The 16,611-nt window shown below is 46.2% G+C and overlaps 1 protein-coding gene across 3 annotated transcripts in view; it reads left to right on the plus strand.

The window, feature by feature from the left end:
* The window catches only part of Ascc1 (activating signal cointegrator 1 complex subunit 1), a 93,508-nt gene that overhangs the window by 55,515 nt on the left and 21,382 nt on the right, over positions 1-16,611 (plus strand). For all 3 annotated transcript variants that reach the window (XM_021174518.3, XM_021174519.3, XM_029482653.2), the window contains exons 8-9: positions 886-1,010; positions 2,774-2,859. In XM_021174518.3, coding sequence (XP_021030177.1) covers positions 886-1,010; positions 2,774-2,859 — 211 coding nt within the window. The remainder of the gene's footprint in view (positions 1-885; positions 1,011-2,773; positions 2,860-16,611) is intronic.

The raw sequence follows: 16,611 nt of genomic DNA on the forward strand, positions 1-16,611 counted from the left end.
CTGCTGTTCTTTCTCTATGGAAGCGGCTGCCCCACTGATCCTGTGCACTGCCTCTTTCTTTTCTGCTCTCCTCTTTGGGAACACTTTCTCCTTGCCTGAGTCAAAACGCATAGATGGACATTGGGTCCCAGCAGTCCCTGTAAGAGCTTGACTCTGGGGTCTGGCCACTGCTTCACATCCAGCCTTTCTTACTCTGTCACAGGGCTCCAGTAACCAGCAGACTGTCTCTGTGACCCTGCACGCCTTGGGGTCTTGCAGGAACTGCTTTTTAATAACTTGAAGTGTCCATACTTTTCTGGTTTGTCTGTGAATCTTTATTAATCCTTCAAGAACATGCTTAAATCTATGTCTCCACACAGTCAACTACTGTCATAAAACCAATAGTGCACTGCAGTGACATCTCTTTCCCTCTCCCGGCCCTCTCCCCAGGGTCTTATTTTGTGACCCGCGCTGCCCTGGAACTCTGTGCGTCTCATGTTTGCTTCAAGCTTATGAACCTGCCAGGCTTGGTGGCTCACATCCTTCATCTCAATACTTGGGAAGCAAAGACAGGCTGATCTCTGTGAGTCTGAGGCCAGCCTGGTCTGCAGAGTGAGTTCTAGGCTAGCCAGTGCTGCATAGTGAGGACAGACTCACAAACAAACAAACAAAACAGCAAAGTTATGACTCCCTTCCTCTGTCTCCTGGGTGGTGGGACCTCAGACTTGTGCCTCCATAACCGGAAGTGACTTGTTCTTAATCAGACAGGGAGCTCTGGTGGGGGCTGTGGCTCTTGCCACTCCTGTGCAAGGCTTTGAATGACTGGCTCAGAGCACACAGTCCATTCATGTTGAATTAGTGGTCAGGGTTCAGGATTTATTAAAACTTCTGTGCTTCAAACTCCAGGCTGCAGGAGCTGGTTGATCGAGTGCTGGAGCGCTTTCAGTCCCTGGGACTCATCGTGAAAGAGTGGACCAGTGTGAAACTGCACGCCACGGTCATGAACACACTGCTCAGGAAAGACCCCAATGGTAAGTCCCCAAAGAGCTGCAGCAGGGCCGTGATCAGCAAGACCTCTGAGACTTGCTAGCGCTTTGCATGAGCAGTGGCCAGGAGTCCCTGATAAGCCTTTGCTCTGAGGAACCCAGTACACATGGCAGGGACATGCCTAGCGTGCAGTTAGTCCTGTCACACATGGGGCTGTTAGATTTTGCATACAGAAATATGAGATATGGGTTGGGGTACAGTGTTGGGTAAAGTGCTTGTTTAGTATGCATGAGGCCCTACTTTCAGCCATTGAGCATCTCTTCCCAAAGAAGGATTTAAGATGCCCAGGTAAATTTAACCTACACAGTGCAGAGCCTGTGTCTCCCTGCACCTTGCCCCCTTCCTTTGATACCATCCACAGGGTCCCGTCACTTGCCTGTAATTCACTGAGTAGGGTGGACTGGCTGTCCAGTGAGACCAAGACCCTCCTATCTCTGCCTCCCTTGGGCTAAAAGTCTTAAGTGTGCCACCATGCCAGCCTTTTCCCCATGGGTTCTGGGGATTAAGCTTAGTGAGGCCCTCATACTGCAAGGCCAGCACTTTCCTGACTGAGCGTCTCCCTCCCCACACCGTCTACTTTTTAACAGTCTCTTTGCTATTGATTTGCTTTCCAGACTGCTCCTGTTCTTTTTTTCTTAGCAGGGAAGCTGTTTCATTTGTATTGCTTGTGCTTTTGAGACAGAATCTCATGTAATTCAGGCTGGCCTTCAGTTTGCTCTGCAGAAGGGACATGACCTTGAGCCCTTGATCTTCCACATACCTAGTGCTGGCTTTATAGGACCGTGCTACCTCAGCTGGCTTTATAGGACTGTGCTACCTCGGCTGGCTTTCAGAACTGATTTTAAGCTGAGGGGTCTTGTTTAGAACACTTTCCATTCTGAGCTAGGTCAGGAGATCCCACACACATAGCTAAACTGGGATGTGCTCATGCAGTTGTTAGACCTGGGACTCTGCAGACCTGTGTAGTAGAAGATGGACTGGAGACGTAGAAAGAGGAATGCGCATAGGTCTGCCAGAAGGCAGGAAAGAGTTGCAGTCTGACAGCATTCTGAGAGTTAAATAATCCTTCAGGGCCTTTGAATTTTCTCTTCCCTGTTCTCTTCTCTGTATTGAATTTTTACTTGAAAAGGACATGAAAAGCTATGTCACTTTCCCCTCCCTGTCCCCATCCCTTTGATAGTCTTCTGGCTGTCCTTTAAGGACATCTTTTGGGAAATGCAACCTAAATTAACTCAGTCAGCTAGAGCACAGTTTTGTTTAGGCCAAGGTCATAGACTTGCTGTCTTCCCGTGTAGAATGTAGGGATAGCTTTCATGGTGGCACTCCCCCACCCCCAAGCCAATGTGGAAGGAATCCTTAGGTTAACCCACAGCCTGGACACCAGCAACTTTGAATAGTTTATATGTAAGCTTATATTATGTGTTTTAACACAATTAAAATCACATGCCACTTATTTGGGGGTTGTAAAGCCCTGGAGGTCACTTAGTGGGAAAGAGATCCGTGGGAGAGCTGTCAGTTACCCAGTGTGTACAGTTAGTGCCCGAGAGCTCTGAAGGAATGAAGACACACGGGCAGTTGGCACTGCCACATGGGAGCCCCATCTCCTGGCTCTCAGCTGTTCCTCCTCCGTCCTATGTTGCTTCCTAAAGCAGGAGGTGAGAAGTTTGCTAGGAGGCCTGGGGACCAACAGGGCAGGTACATATAGCCTGCTCAGCTTCCTCTCACACTGTCTCTGTGTTATTTACAGCGGAAGGCAGGTACAATCTCTACACAGCAGATGGCAAATATATCTTCAAGGAGAGAGAGTCTTTTGATGGCCGGAACATTTTAAAGGTCAGTATGATGTCGAGTGGCATGGAGGTCTTTTGGCACATGCCCCAAATGAGGAGGAAGTAAGGTGTTGCCTTTTCACACTACCGTGCTTCCTTCTGCTTCTCCTGAAAGGATGCAAAGCATTGTAGTGTCAGAGAGAGGGTGAAGGGGGAGATCCCTAGATCCATCTGGCTGTCCATCCATCCTCTTCGCACCTCAAGAGTGTTTGCAGTCTGTGACTTAAGAAAGACTAACATTTCCCAGCTACTTTGAGACTTGGTTTGAACCCAGTGCGTTTCACTTTATACTCTAGAGGTTTGAGCTTGCATTTTTAAAGTGAAAAATTTGTTTTGATCTAGTACATTTTTCTCTTCACCCACAGAGTTGCTCTCCAAGGTTACTTCTAGTCTATTTTTACTCAGGAGCAGCCTGTGTCCTAAAAGAAGGTAGTCAGTGTCTTGACTGCTGAGACCTCACTGTTCTGAATCACAGTCAACTTTGAGACAGGAAAATGCAAGTTCTTCTGCCCTGCATTCTCTCTTCTGCATACTGCCTCTGTTACAGCTGCAGCCAGATGACATGCTGTGGCTCCTCTGGGCAGAGAAACAGACAGGCCGTTGATGAGTCTCATATTTGCTGATGGTTTAGGTCACACAGTTTCAAGGCCATGAATGTTTTCTAGAGGTAGAGAGGTGTGAATGTCTATTAGTCAGAGCTCTCTGGAGTGACAGAATTGATATTTACATGTTTATCTTGTATATATCTATCTCTGGATGGAAAGTCCATCTCAGCTGGTCTTCAGTACATACTAGAATCCCAGAGAAGTCGGTTCTGATACTAGTGAATTTGCTGACAAGAGTGAGGGCAAGCAGGCAAAGAGCAAAAGCTTCCTTCGTCTGTGTCCTTTATATATAGCCTAACAAGAAGGCATGGCCCAGATTTAGGGTGGGTTTTACCACATCAAATGATCTGGATTCAGATGACCCAGGCAAGGAAAAAAACTCACAAGTGTGCCCAGCCCTCACAGGTGTGCCCAGCCCTCACAAGTGTGCCCAGCCCTCACAGGTGTGCCCAGCCCTCACAGGTGTGCCCAGCCCTCACAGGTGTGCCCAGCCCTCACAGGTGTGCCCAGCCCTCACAGGTGTCTCCAGCCCTCACAGGTGTCTCCAGTCCTCACAGGTATCTCCTGCTCTCACAGGTGTGCCCAGCTGCTTTGGTTTTAGTTGACTCTGGGTGTAGTCAAGACTAGCCATCACAGTGTGTAACAGTGGTCAGAGCCACTGCATCTTAGATGCTCTGGCCTTTACCCCTCCCTTCCCTGCTTTCATCCTAAAGGTTCTTCACAGAAAGCTCCTTTCCCTGACTTGTACCACAGGCTGTTTGAGCTTCATTTGAATTCCATGAGAACCAAGTTGGTTTTAAGACATTCCTAAAGATTTCTTTTTCCCATTGTTCTTTAAAAAAAAGAAAAAGAAAAAGAAAGATACAACAAAACCAAACATAACCAAGTATAATAACAACAAAACCCAAGTCTGCCTGACACAGTGGGGCTAAGCCTGAAATCCCTCATTTAGGAAATGGAGGAGAAGAAGCATGAGGAAGTCAGAGTCCTCCACACCCATATAGCGAGACTGAGGTTGGCCTGAGATACATAAGACCCTGTCCCGAAAACCAAAGAAACAAACAAAAGCTATGAACAGAAAATTCCCAGACAAAGGCAATAGAGGAAGAGAAGCATTGAATCCTACAGAAGAATGGAAGTGTTAATTACAGTGGAATTCATCATCAACCTGCCACCTGCCTACAAGCTATCATAGATGAAAAGCTAGCAGTCACGGGTGAGGGTTCACACCTGTGGTAGAATGCTTGTCCTGAACACTCCTGGCTATAGGCAGGACTATCAGTTTGGGGAGAAAGATCCCTTGAAGTTTCCTGACCTGAACTACCCTGTGGTGATGTGAGTGTAGCTCCCTCTAGTGTTGACAAGCCACAGTACCCTTCCTCATGCCCAAGTGGGCTTTGAGCTAGGCCCAGTGAGAGTTTGGAGACCATGAATCTCTAACACAGGGCCCACTGTGGTTAGACTTGCAGGAAAGCAATTTTAGTTATCAGGGCAGACTGGAATCTACAAGAATACTCAGAACTTTGGGCTTTAGCATTTCCCTGCTGCTTTGTGCAAGGGTAGTCGGTATTTAGGTGGAAATCATGAGATATCTGAGGTCATGTCTGTCAGAACCAGAGTAATACCTGATTAAAACTCATAAGTGGGGGCAGACATTTGGGTGTGGGGCATAACACAGTGGTAGAACAGGTGTCCATGTGTCTTAGTCAGGGTTTCTATTCCTGCACAAACATCAGGACCAAGAAGCAAGTTGGGGAGGAAAGGGTTTATTCAGCTTACATGCCCCCATTGCTGCTCATCACTAAAGGAAGTCAGGACTGGAACTCAAGCAGGTCAGGAAGCAGGAGCTGATGCAGAGGCCATGGAGGGATGTTACTTACTGGCTTGCTTCCCCTGGTTTGCTTGGTTTGCTTTGTTATAGAACCCAAGACTATTAGTCCAGGGATGGCATCACCCACAATACCCATCCCCCCATCACTAATTGAGAAAATGCCTTACAGCTGGATCTCATGGAGGCATTGCCTCAAGGGAGGCTCCTTTCTCTGTGATAACTCCAACTGTGTCAAGTTGACACAAAACCAGCCAGTACACCATGTAAGGTGGACGCTGGATCCAAGCTCCAGCAACAAAATCTTGACAATTAGAGTCCCGTTCTGAGTACATCAACTGGACAAGAGATCGCTTCCTGCTCTGAAGGCGAGGCAGCGGTTAGTCTTCCTGCCTCTAAGGGGGCACATTATCAGGCAGTTACAGTGTAAAATCATGGGCAGATGTGTGGAAGAGGAATGTGTGCCCTTGTATCCCTAGGCAGGGCACCCTCTAATCTCTCTCGTTCCCCTTAGTTTACTTCTTAATCGTTAGTTTCAGGAGATAGAACCTTTCACCTGTGTTTCAACCAAGGGAATAAATCTCTCTAAAAATGAAGGCATTGTGGGTGTAACTGCCATTCCAGCCCAGCGTAAATCCACCCGACATAACTGTAGTCTGCCACCGTATGGATTTGTCCTGCTAACTACAACATGAGAAGCCATGTTCTCTGAAACCCTTGAAATGAAAGAAAATATTCAGAAAACAGATTGATTGTTTTTATATTTCAATGATGAAATTTTTCTTATTTTAATTTTTGTTTTTTAAGACAGGGTCTTATTATGTAGCCTTGGTTGGCTTGGAACTCACTATGTAGACCAGGCTGGCCTTGAAGTCATGGAGATCTGTCTTCCTCTGTCTCCCAAGTCCTGGGATTATAGGCATGCACCATCACTCCTGGCTTATTTTGCATTTTAAATTGCATGGGCGCAAGCATGTGGAGGCCCAGGGACATCTTTGGTTTCTCTCTCCCACCGAAAAGGTCCCCAGGATCTAGTCAGGCAGTCAGACTTGGTAGCAACTGCTTTTTTGGAATGAACTATCTCACAGACATCAAAATTATTATTTTAAGAAAGAAAAACAAAGGCACTAACAAGATAGGAGCTGACTATAGTAAACAGAAAGGTGAACCGTGCTGACTACAGAAGAATGCAAGCTTTTCGAACATACTAACAAGCACACTAACAGCTCATGGGGCAGGGAGCAGGAGGGTCTTCAGGAGGCAGCCTTGGGGAAAGCCGGGCTCCTCAGCTGTCATGGGAAACAAAACTGGGAAAGCCGTTGCTCATTGCTCTGAGGATGTAGTGAGTGCCTGTCGATTGCTGCTCCGTTCCAGGAGGGAGATCGGTTCCCCTGGCTCCTTGGAGTAATGTGTGTTCTCCATGCCTTGGTAATAAGAAAAAAAATCTCTGATGGCTTTGGGAGTAAAAGGCAATTTTCCCTTTTGTACAGCTCTTTTTCAGAGCCAGAGAAGCTGTAATTGACTAGCGTCTGGTTATTCCTAGTTAAAATAAGACTTCCCCAGGGAAGGCTTGGGAAGGAGGACCTGACAAAGAGTTGTTCTGTGTCATTCAGAGCAGACACGGGAGAGTACAGTCAGCCGTGGTGTTTTTATGGCAGGCTGACAGCTCCAGGAGGAGGGCGCATGGCAGATGAATAGGCTGAGGCTCCCGAGAGTTTCCACTTCTGAGAGGTAGCAGGGAAGATGCGTCCGTGTAACCATTGGCTGTGGGGCCACGGAACTGGAGACACAAGGCTGATGTGAGGACAGCGGGTGCTAAGGGAAGTGACTGGTTGTCAGTGGGCAGCCCCTGGCAGCCAGGCATGATGGCCTTCCCCCTGGGGGGCTTGAGAAGTAGCTTGAAGCAACAGAACCAGTCTCTATACCTTCCTCTCAACAGACTGACTGCAGGCTGAGGGGGAAGCCCTAGATGGCAAAGACAAGCCAGGGAGTCTGAGGGGCCATGAAAGCATCGCAGGTCCCAGCCATCAAGAGCCATTCAGGAGGATGACAAAGCCTGCCTTGGCAACTTACAGAGGCCAGGTCTCAGAGATACTAAAATAGGGCTGGAGGTGTAGCTAGGTGGTGATTGCTTGCCTAGCATGCATAAGGGCTAGGTTCAGTTCTTCAAACTGCAGGGGAGTGTTTATTTTAATCCTGATGTGCTAACTCAGGTGTGCAACTCTAGCACTGGGGGGTTGGCACTGAGGCAAAAGGCCCTGTGTTTAAGGCCATCCTGAGCTACATAATGAGCTCCAGGGGCTCCTGGGCTGCAGAACGTGACTCTCAAAAACAAAACCACTGTGAAAACTGTAAGACAAGTCTGAGGAGCGTTAGTTTATTATGAGAGTGTTTTAACTTAGGAGGCCGGCAGCATTAAGCTGGGTATGTTAATTTTAATAGTTTCCCCTTAAACATGGTTCCAGTCCGTGGTCCACACTGAGCCTGGAGTTGGTTGTGAGCTGCTTCTCCCAGCATTTCATCCGTCTTCATTTGATCCTGGTTCCTTCCTTAGAGTTCTTAGAGGAAACCAGGGAAGGTAAACACATTTCACTTACTCATTCGTTTTTACCGTCTACAAGGGAGCTTTATTAGGGGACACTCTTGTGACCATGGGGAGCACAGTCAGGCCTGGAGGGAGGAGGGAGGATGGAGGCAGCGTGAGGGGATGTGAAGGAAGAGAGACCCTGCCCTTCCAAAGCCTGGAGAGGAGCTTCGTAAGGAGAGAGAAGCTGCCTGTGTAGCCTAAAGAACAGCAGGCCTTCAGAGAAATCCCAGGATGAGTGCGCTTCAGTGAGATGGTTACTCAGTTGTCTTGAAGGAAGTTTGAATTTCATAAAGGAGTTTGTTTTTTTTTTTTTTTTTTTTTTGTCCTGCAAATGTACATGGGCCAAGCATGTATATACTGTTTGACAGAATCAGAAACAGTGCAACAGCTGGCCAAGCCAGGAAGGAACACGCCCCCACACCATGCCCCCTGACTGGCTCTTCCATCAGTGTGTCCTAAGGCGTTCAGTATTCTCAGGAAAGAGGCTTGTTTTGAAAGAATGCTTAATTTGAAAGATCAATTCAGTTCTTTTGTTTTTTGAGAGATAGGTCTTGTTCAGTGTCACTTTAATTTATGGTGATCCTCTTGGCTTTCAAGTTTTGCACCATGACTAGATATATGTAAGTGTATGAGTGTGTGTGTGTGTATGTATGTGTAGACAAAAGGCAAAATCTGGGATTTATATAATCTTTAGATATTTGGACTTATGTGATTATTTTTTAAACATTTATTTACGTGTATGTGCGTTCCCTGGTGTGTATGCCACATGTGTATGTGCACACAGAAGCCAGAAGAGGTCGTTGGTCCTGGCAGTGTCGTTACAGGTGGCTGTGACCCGCCTGACATGCTTGCTGGGAACTGAACTCCGCTCCTCTGCAGGGGCAGCAAGCACTCTTAGCCACTGAGCCATCTCTCCAGCTCCTAGGTTCTCTTTTCTGGTTTCTGTTTTTTATTTTATTATTATTATTTTTTAATGAACTTCATTTTTTAGAGCAGATTTAGGTTCACAGGAAAAGTGAACAGAGAGTAGAGTGCCCCCATGTACCCCATCCCACTGTATACATCCCCAACCACTGACGGCCAGCCCGTAGTGGTCCATTAGCTGCAGAGTGGACCTCAAATCCACTGTTTACATGAGGCTCACTCTTGATCTTCGCAGCACATCGTGTGGGTGCATCCACCTCTGCAGTAGCAGACAGAGCAGCTTCATAGTCTCTACCAGGTTTTTCCCCTCCCTCCCTCCCTCTTTGCACCCCTCCCTCCCAGCCACTGTGGGCGCCTGAGCTTTCGCATGTCTACAGAGCATCTTCCAGTAGAAATCACAGCTGCAAGATGCATTTATGTTCCCTTCATGCCTTTTCTTTTTTAATATTTATTTTTATTATTTTATGGGCTTGAGTATTTTGCCTGCATCTATTTCTGTGTACTGTATGCATGCGCGGTGCCCACAGATGTCAGAAGAGGGCATTGGATCCCCTGGAACTGGTGTTCCAGACAGCTGTGCAGTGCCTTGTGGGTCTGAAAGAGTATCCAGTACTCCACCGCTGAGCCGTCCCTCCAGCCCCTCTTGATGCCTCACTGTGGCTCAGCGGCTTATTCCTTTATTGCTGAATGATGCTCCGCTGTCTAGTTGTCCCAAGCTTTCTCCTTCACCTCACTGAAGGACTTCTTGATTGCTTCCAAATTGTGACAGTTACAAATAAAGCTATAAATGTCTTTGAATAAATAACAAAGAGCACAGTGGCTGGATCATGTGTTAAGAGTATGCTTAACATATATATTTTAAATACACAGTTGTCTTCCACACGAGCTGTACCATCTCGGATTCCCACAGCAATGACCGAGAGTTCCTTTGATTCTGTGTCCTTGTCACTTTTGGTCTTTTTCAGTGTTTGGAGGGTAGTTCATTCTTTTTTATTTATATTCTTTTTAAATTTGTGCATGTGTGTCTATTCCTGCATATACCACAGTGCACACATTGAGGCCAGTGGGCAATATCCAGGGATCAGTTCTCTTCTGCTGTGGGATCCAGGGGTGGAATGCAAGCAGTCAGGCTTGCACATGCCATTGCACATTGACCCCATTGCCTGCCTAGGTTTGGCCCTCTGTCAGGCACATAGCAGTGCCCAGCTGTCTTAATTTGCAGTTCTCTGCAATGCGCAGTGTTGAACACTTTCCAGATACATCCTTGACATGTGTGTCCTCTTTGGTGGTTTCTGTTCAGGTCTTTTGATTCATTTTTATAAAGGATGGAATGTCGGACTAGAGAGATGGCTCAGTGGTTAAGAGCACCAACTGCTCTTCCAGAGGTCCTGAGTTCAATTCCCAGCAACCACATGGTGGCTCACAACCATCTGTAATGATATCTGGTAAGAGGGTATCTGTAATGCCCTCTTCTGATGTGTCTGAAGATAGCAACAGTGTACTCAGCTAGACCAACTCACTGGGAGGACATAAGAACAGGCTCTGAGTTGCTCTGTGGGTATCTGGTGCTGCTCTGTGAGCACAGTCCACTCATCCAGCTTTCCTGAAGGTGCTGCTGTGAGTCTGTCCTTTCCCGTTTCCTTGTTGCCACAGTCTGGTTTCCAGGATCAGGCCACACAGGATGTGATGGCTCCACTTCCTGCTCTGTCTGTTTTCACTCCATTTCCCTCTTCTCCTACCTTCTTAGTAGGGTTTAAGGTTTTCTGGCGTCAGTCCTCTGACTGTTCTTCCATATTGATTTGGCTAATTTGATTTTTTTTTCCTTTCTCAATAAACTTTAGAATCAGTTTGTTGATATCCATAGGATGATTTTTCTGGGGGTTTGATTGTGGTTGTTTTAAATCAGTAGATCAAGTTGTATCTGCCCATAAATTACTTAGTTTTAGGGTATTGTTGTTGTTGTGGGGTTTGTTTTGCTATTTTTCAGTAGAGTTTTGTGGTTTTCTTGAAGTAGATACTCCTTAATTATATTAGCTTTGTATTATCCCTTTTGGGGTATTAGTATAAATAATACTGGATGATGATGATTTCTGGTTGTGAATCGCCATGTAGGTGCAGGGAATCAAACCCAGGTCCTCTGGAAGAAATGCCAGTGTTCTTAACTGCTGAATTATCACTCTAGTCCTGTGCTCCGCCCCTACGCTCCTTCTTGACACAGGGTTTCTTTGTGTAGCCCAGGGGGAGTTCCAGGACAGCCAGCCTGGCCTTAAACTCAAGAGTTCTGGCTGCCCCTCTCTCTGAAGTACTGGGATTAAAGACATGAGCCACCACTGCCCAGCTTCCAGCCTCTATTTTAGGGTCAAATTCTGATTGTTCATTGATAATAGATATAAAACTGAAATTTTGAGTATTAATCTTGTGTCTTACAAGCTTGATATTATCACTAAAACTATGAAAAGTGGTTTTGTTGTTGTTTTTGTGACACGTTCTCACTATGTTGCCATGGTTGGCCTGGAACTTGGTATGTAGAGCAGGCTGTCCTTAAACTCAACAGTTCTGCCTATCTCTGCCTCCTGAGTATTGGGATTGAAGGCATGCACCACTATGCTCAACTTTTGGACTTAAAAAAAAAAAAGATTTATTTATTTTATGTATGTGAATGTGGTTGTCTTCAGACACACCAGAAGAGGGCATCAGATCCCATTACAGATGGTTGTGAGCCACCACGTGGTTGCTGGGAATTGAACTTAGGTCCTCTGGAAGAGCGGTGCTCTTAACCACTGAGCTAGCTCTCCAGCCCAGCTTTTGGAATTTTTATCTAGCATCCAGGTCCTAGACCATCATGTCATCTGTAACAAAAGACAATTTGTTGCTTTATTCCAAATATGTCTTCCTCTTACTTTGTCTCTTACTTCCCAGCTGGGACTTTGAGTATGGATGGAAGGCAGGGGTGTCGGCATCTTTGCCTTGCCCTTGACTTAGCAGGAAAATGTCAGGTCTCTCACCATTCAGTAGGGTAGCTGTGCAGTCCATTTGTCCTGAGCCCTAGTGTTTTATGAGATAGATGCTCCCTCAGTAACTTAGGCCGGCCTTGAACTCATGATCCTGCCTCAGCCTCCCAAGGATATGAGCCTCCACATTTGCGCCAGTTCTTCACTCCTAGACTGCACAGCACATCTAGCAGTTTGTCGATTCCAGCTCTATTTTCCCAAGGTTATCCTCGATGCTGGCATTGAGCTGTGATTCTTGTGCCCTCCTGTGTCTCTTGGGTGGTTCTGTTACCTCACTTCCATAGGAGGCCTAAGAAGAGTTACTGACTTTTTGGTCTATTGAGACTTTTTACTTGTTTTTTTATTCTTATTTGTCTGTGTGTGTGTGTGTTCATGTGTGACATGAGCACAGGTTTGCCTGAGCCATGGGGTGCATGTGGCACACAGAGGACATCTTTCCAGAACTGGTTCTGTCCACTGACTGTGGGAGGGAGCCAGTGGTTGAACTCAGGCCCTTAGGCTTGCCAGGCAAGAGTCTTTATTATCTGCTGAGTGGTCTCACTGGCTCTTGCTAACTTAAAGCTGACTGCTAAACTTTTTTCATGGTGGACCAAAAACCAGGAGTCTCCCAGCTTTAAAAAAGGTTTAAGCCGGGCGTGGTGGCGCACGCCTTTAGTCCCAGCACTCGGGAGGCAGAGGCAGGCGGATTTCTGAGTTCGAGGCCAGCCTGGTCTACAAAGTGAGTGCCAGGACAGCCAGGGCTACACAGAGAAACCCTGTCTCAAAAAAAACCCCAAAAAAAAAAAAAAAAAAAAAAAAAAGGTTTATTGAGGGCTAGCGATACAGCTCTGTTGGTAGAGTGCTTTCCAGGAAACACTGGGTTTGGTTCCCAGTACCACATGAACCAGGTGTGCCGGTACATGGCTGTAATTGTAGCACTTGTGAGGTACAGATAGAATGGTCAAGAGTCTGAGGCCAGCATGTGGGACCCTGTCTCAAATAAATATATACATACATAAAACGTTAATTGCAATGCAAAATCATTAGAAAGTGTATTCTCTTACTTGACGAAGAGAATTGTGTTTATTATATAGTAATTCTCAGCTCAAGCATTGCTATCCCTGGAAACTGCTCCTTTATTACTTGGCTTTTTTAAATCTTTTTCCCTCAAACTTTTCTGAAATCCCTTGACTGATCACCAAGCCCATTGCAGTATGGGAAGATGAGCAGCTTCCCCTGCGCTTGGGGCTCAGTCACTGTCACCAGATTCATGCTGCATATGGCGTACAACTTGAAAAAGAAGAGTGTTTGTTTGTTTGCTTGCTTGCTTGCTTATTTGTTTTTGAGAAAGTTTCGTGTAGCCCAGGCTAGCCTTAAACTCCACAGTATAGCCACAGGTGACTTTGACTTTTTGATTCTCTGGCCCCCACATCCTGATGGCTGGGGTTACATGTTTGCGCTACCCTTGGTTAACATGCTGGGATGGAACATGGCCTTTTTCAGGTTTAGACAGCGCTCTACAGGTGGAGCTACGTCTCTAGCCCCTAGGATTTGAAATTTTTAATCTTACTTAGTAAAGTACTAAAGCAGATGTCAGTCTTCTCATCTCTTTAGTAAGTTATTGATTTTGCATATAATGACTGATTTCTGCTAGAAAAAGGGACATCAGTGTGATAAAGCAAATGCCCTTGAAAATACAGTGTACGGACTGGTGAGATGGCTCAGTGAGTAAGAGTACCCGACTGCTCTTCCAAAGGTCCAGAGTTCAAATCCCAGCAACCACATGGTGACTCAAAACCATCAGTAATGAGATCTGACACCCTCTTCTGGTGTGTCTGAAGACAACTACAATGTACTTACATATAATAAATAAACAAATCTTTAAAAAAAAAAAAAGGAAAAGAAAATACAGTATACGTGCTGATAAGGCCTGGAAGGTTTTCATGCAATTATGCTGATTATTTTTGTTTCTCTTTGTCTGCAGTTTTCTTTTCTCTCAGATGCTAAGACCTGATAGTGTATCTGTTGTGATTTGCAGCTCTCCAACCTTACTGGGTTATTCCAGGGTGTTCTGTCAGACACACAGCTCACACAGCAAGGCTTTCCTGCTTACACATAAATGCAGCTCACTTGACACGCTGCTGTTCTCGAATAGTGTCTCTCCATGCTATCAGAAGTCATGTTATTCTCTGCAGTCACATGGCAGGGCATGGGAGAAATGACTCTGGAGGGTTTTTCTTGTGTGTAAGAATATGAGGATGTTATGAAGGAGCATGGTGCGCACACACACACACACACACACACAGACACACACACACAGAGAGAGAGAGAGAGAGAGAGAGAGAGAGAGAGCGCAAGCATATACTTGTATCCTGTCAGGGTTGGGGGAGCAATCAAGAATCAAGGAACCCTGAGCAAAAAAGGAGACTGGGAAACTGACAACAAAGATCCTTAGTGCAAAAACTAATTGAGCTGGGTTTGTTCTCTGCACATGTGAGAGGGTGAGGCAGGGAGACTGCATCAGCCTGAGGTCTGTGTGACCACATCATGAGTTAAGGGCTAACCTGGGCTATATAGTAAGATTCCACCCCAAAATACAAAACAAAAAGTATAATTAATTCATTATTTGGTTCTTAAAAAAAAAGACATGGCAGCCTCGAGGTCAGCTTGTGTCGGGAGGTTTTGGACAATAGTGTTGGCAGGTCTATGGCAACAGCGAATGACACTCCTCTCTGGCAGAGTGCACTGTCCCTTCTGTCTGAACAGTTCATCTTCAAGGAGCATTCCTCCATAGAATGGCCAGTAGGCAGATGATAACACTAGGCATTAAGGGAAGCATTCATGACAATGAGACTTTAGCAACTCATGGGGTATGGCAGACTTGCAGCAGGATGGCAGATGTAGACTGGACTCAAAGAAAGGAAGCCAAGCTATGAATTTACTGGAGAATTGGGAACCTTTGAAACAGAAAGGAGTCAGGCATGGTGATGCATGCCTTTTATCCCAGGGGCAGTTGGATCTCTGTGAGTTCAGGGCCATCCTAGTCCAGATAGTGAGCTAACTAAACAAACAAACAAACAAACAAACAAATGGATTGTCAGAAAAATACTAACCAGGGTCAGATGTAGTAGAGCATGCCTGTAATCTCAGCCCTGGAAGGTTAAGGCAAGAAGATTGCAAGCCTGGGCTATACAAGTGAGACTATGTATCAACAAAACAAAGCAAACAAGTTGTCCTGTAAAGTGTTTCAAATTAGAGCAAGCTGTCAGGAAGCTAGCAGCACTTTTCATTTTCTTGTAAGAAACAGAGTCGCAGCCTGGTGGTGGTGGTGGTGGTGGTGGTGGTGGTGGTGGCGGCGGCGGAGGTGCACACCTTTAATCCCAGTGTTTAATCATCCCCTTCAGGGAGGCAGAAACAGGCAGATCTCTTGAGTTGAGTTCAAGTGCCTGGTCTACAGAGCCAGGACTACACAGAGAAACCCTGTTGCAGGAAAAATCAAACAAACAAAAAAACCCAACAACAGAAGGCTCCATAGGTAAAGGTGTTTACAGCGCAGGCCTGGTGAACTGAACCCTCTAGAGGTGAGAGGAGAGAGCTCACCACAAAGCTGTCTTCTGGCTGCCACACCACACATGCACTATGGCCCAAGTGCACACGGGGGGGGGGGGGGGGGGGGGGGGGGAGAAGAGATGGGAAGGGAGGAGGGGTCAGCTTCAGTTTGAGGTGGCACACATGTATGTACCCCAGAGGCAGTATGCTAAGACAGGGGATCAAGGGTTTTAAGACTAGGGGTAAATAGCATGATCTTGATCTTATCTTAAATAACCAAAAGGGGGGAAAAAAGAAAAAGAATTATCTATATAACAAGTCTGTAGGCATGGGCATCTTTTGGACAGAGCCATAAACGTGGAGCATGGCCCACAGTGAGCCTGATGACCAACCCAGTGTGCCCCAGCACCTGCTGTTTGGTCCTCAGACCAAGGACAAGCTGAGTGTTTCTCAGTGGTGAACAGGACAGGGAAGAATGACAGGGCATGAGCAAATTATGTGCAACTCAGCCAGCGGTGTGAGGGCACGGCTGTGGCACAGTGATGGTACCTTCCCTCACCTGCTGCATGTGGTCGTGTGAGGACCGGCTGCCACTGTGTGACCAACAGTGTGTGGCCATCTGGCCTTTCACAGAGGTTTGTTGACCCCAGACTTAGAATTTAGAGTTTAACTTAGTCATCTCCTTTTGTGTGTGTCTGTACGTGAGTGTGTGTGCTTGTGTGAAGGTCAATATCAGCTCTCTTGCTTGCTCGCTCATCACATTACTGTATTTTTGTACAACTAGTTTTTCTTTTCTAAGAACTGTGTTTGGCCGGGCATGGTGGTGCATGCCTTTAATCCCAGCACTCAGGAGGCAGAGGCAGGTGGATTTCCGAGTTTGAGGCCAGCCTATTCTACTTAGTGAGTTCCAGAATAGCCAGGACTATACAGAGAAACCCTGTCTCAAAAAACCAAAAAAAAAAAAAAGAACTGTGTTTGGTGTGTGCACATGTATGCTGGGGACACTGCTGTGTGGTCGCAGTCTGTGGACGTACCTTCCCAGCCCTAGTTAGTTATGTTTCCCCCTCACCCAGAGCAACTCTGCATTTGCTTGCTCTTTGTTTGTTTTTCGAGACAGGCCTTCTCTGTGTAGTCCTGGCCACAGTTGTGCTTCATGATGACATATAGCACAGTCTTTTTTTTTTTTTTTTTTTTAGATTTATTTATTTATTATATGTAAGTACACTGTAGCTGTCTTCAGACACTCCAGAAGAGGACGTCAGATCTTGCTACA

Source organism: Mus caroli, unplaced genomic scaffold (genome assembly GCF_978045245.1).
Source record: "Mus caroli unplaced genomic scaffold, Mus_caroli_1 scaffold_9, whole genome shotgun sequence".
In the NCBI taxonomy this organism is placed as follows: Eukaryota; Metazoa; Chordata; class Mammalia; order Rodentia; family Muridae; genus Mus; species Mus caroli.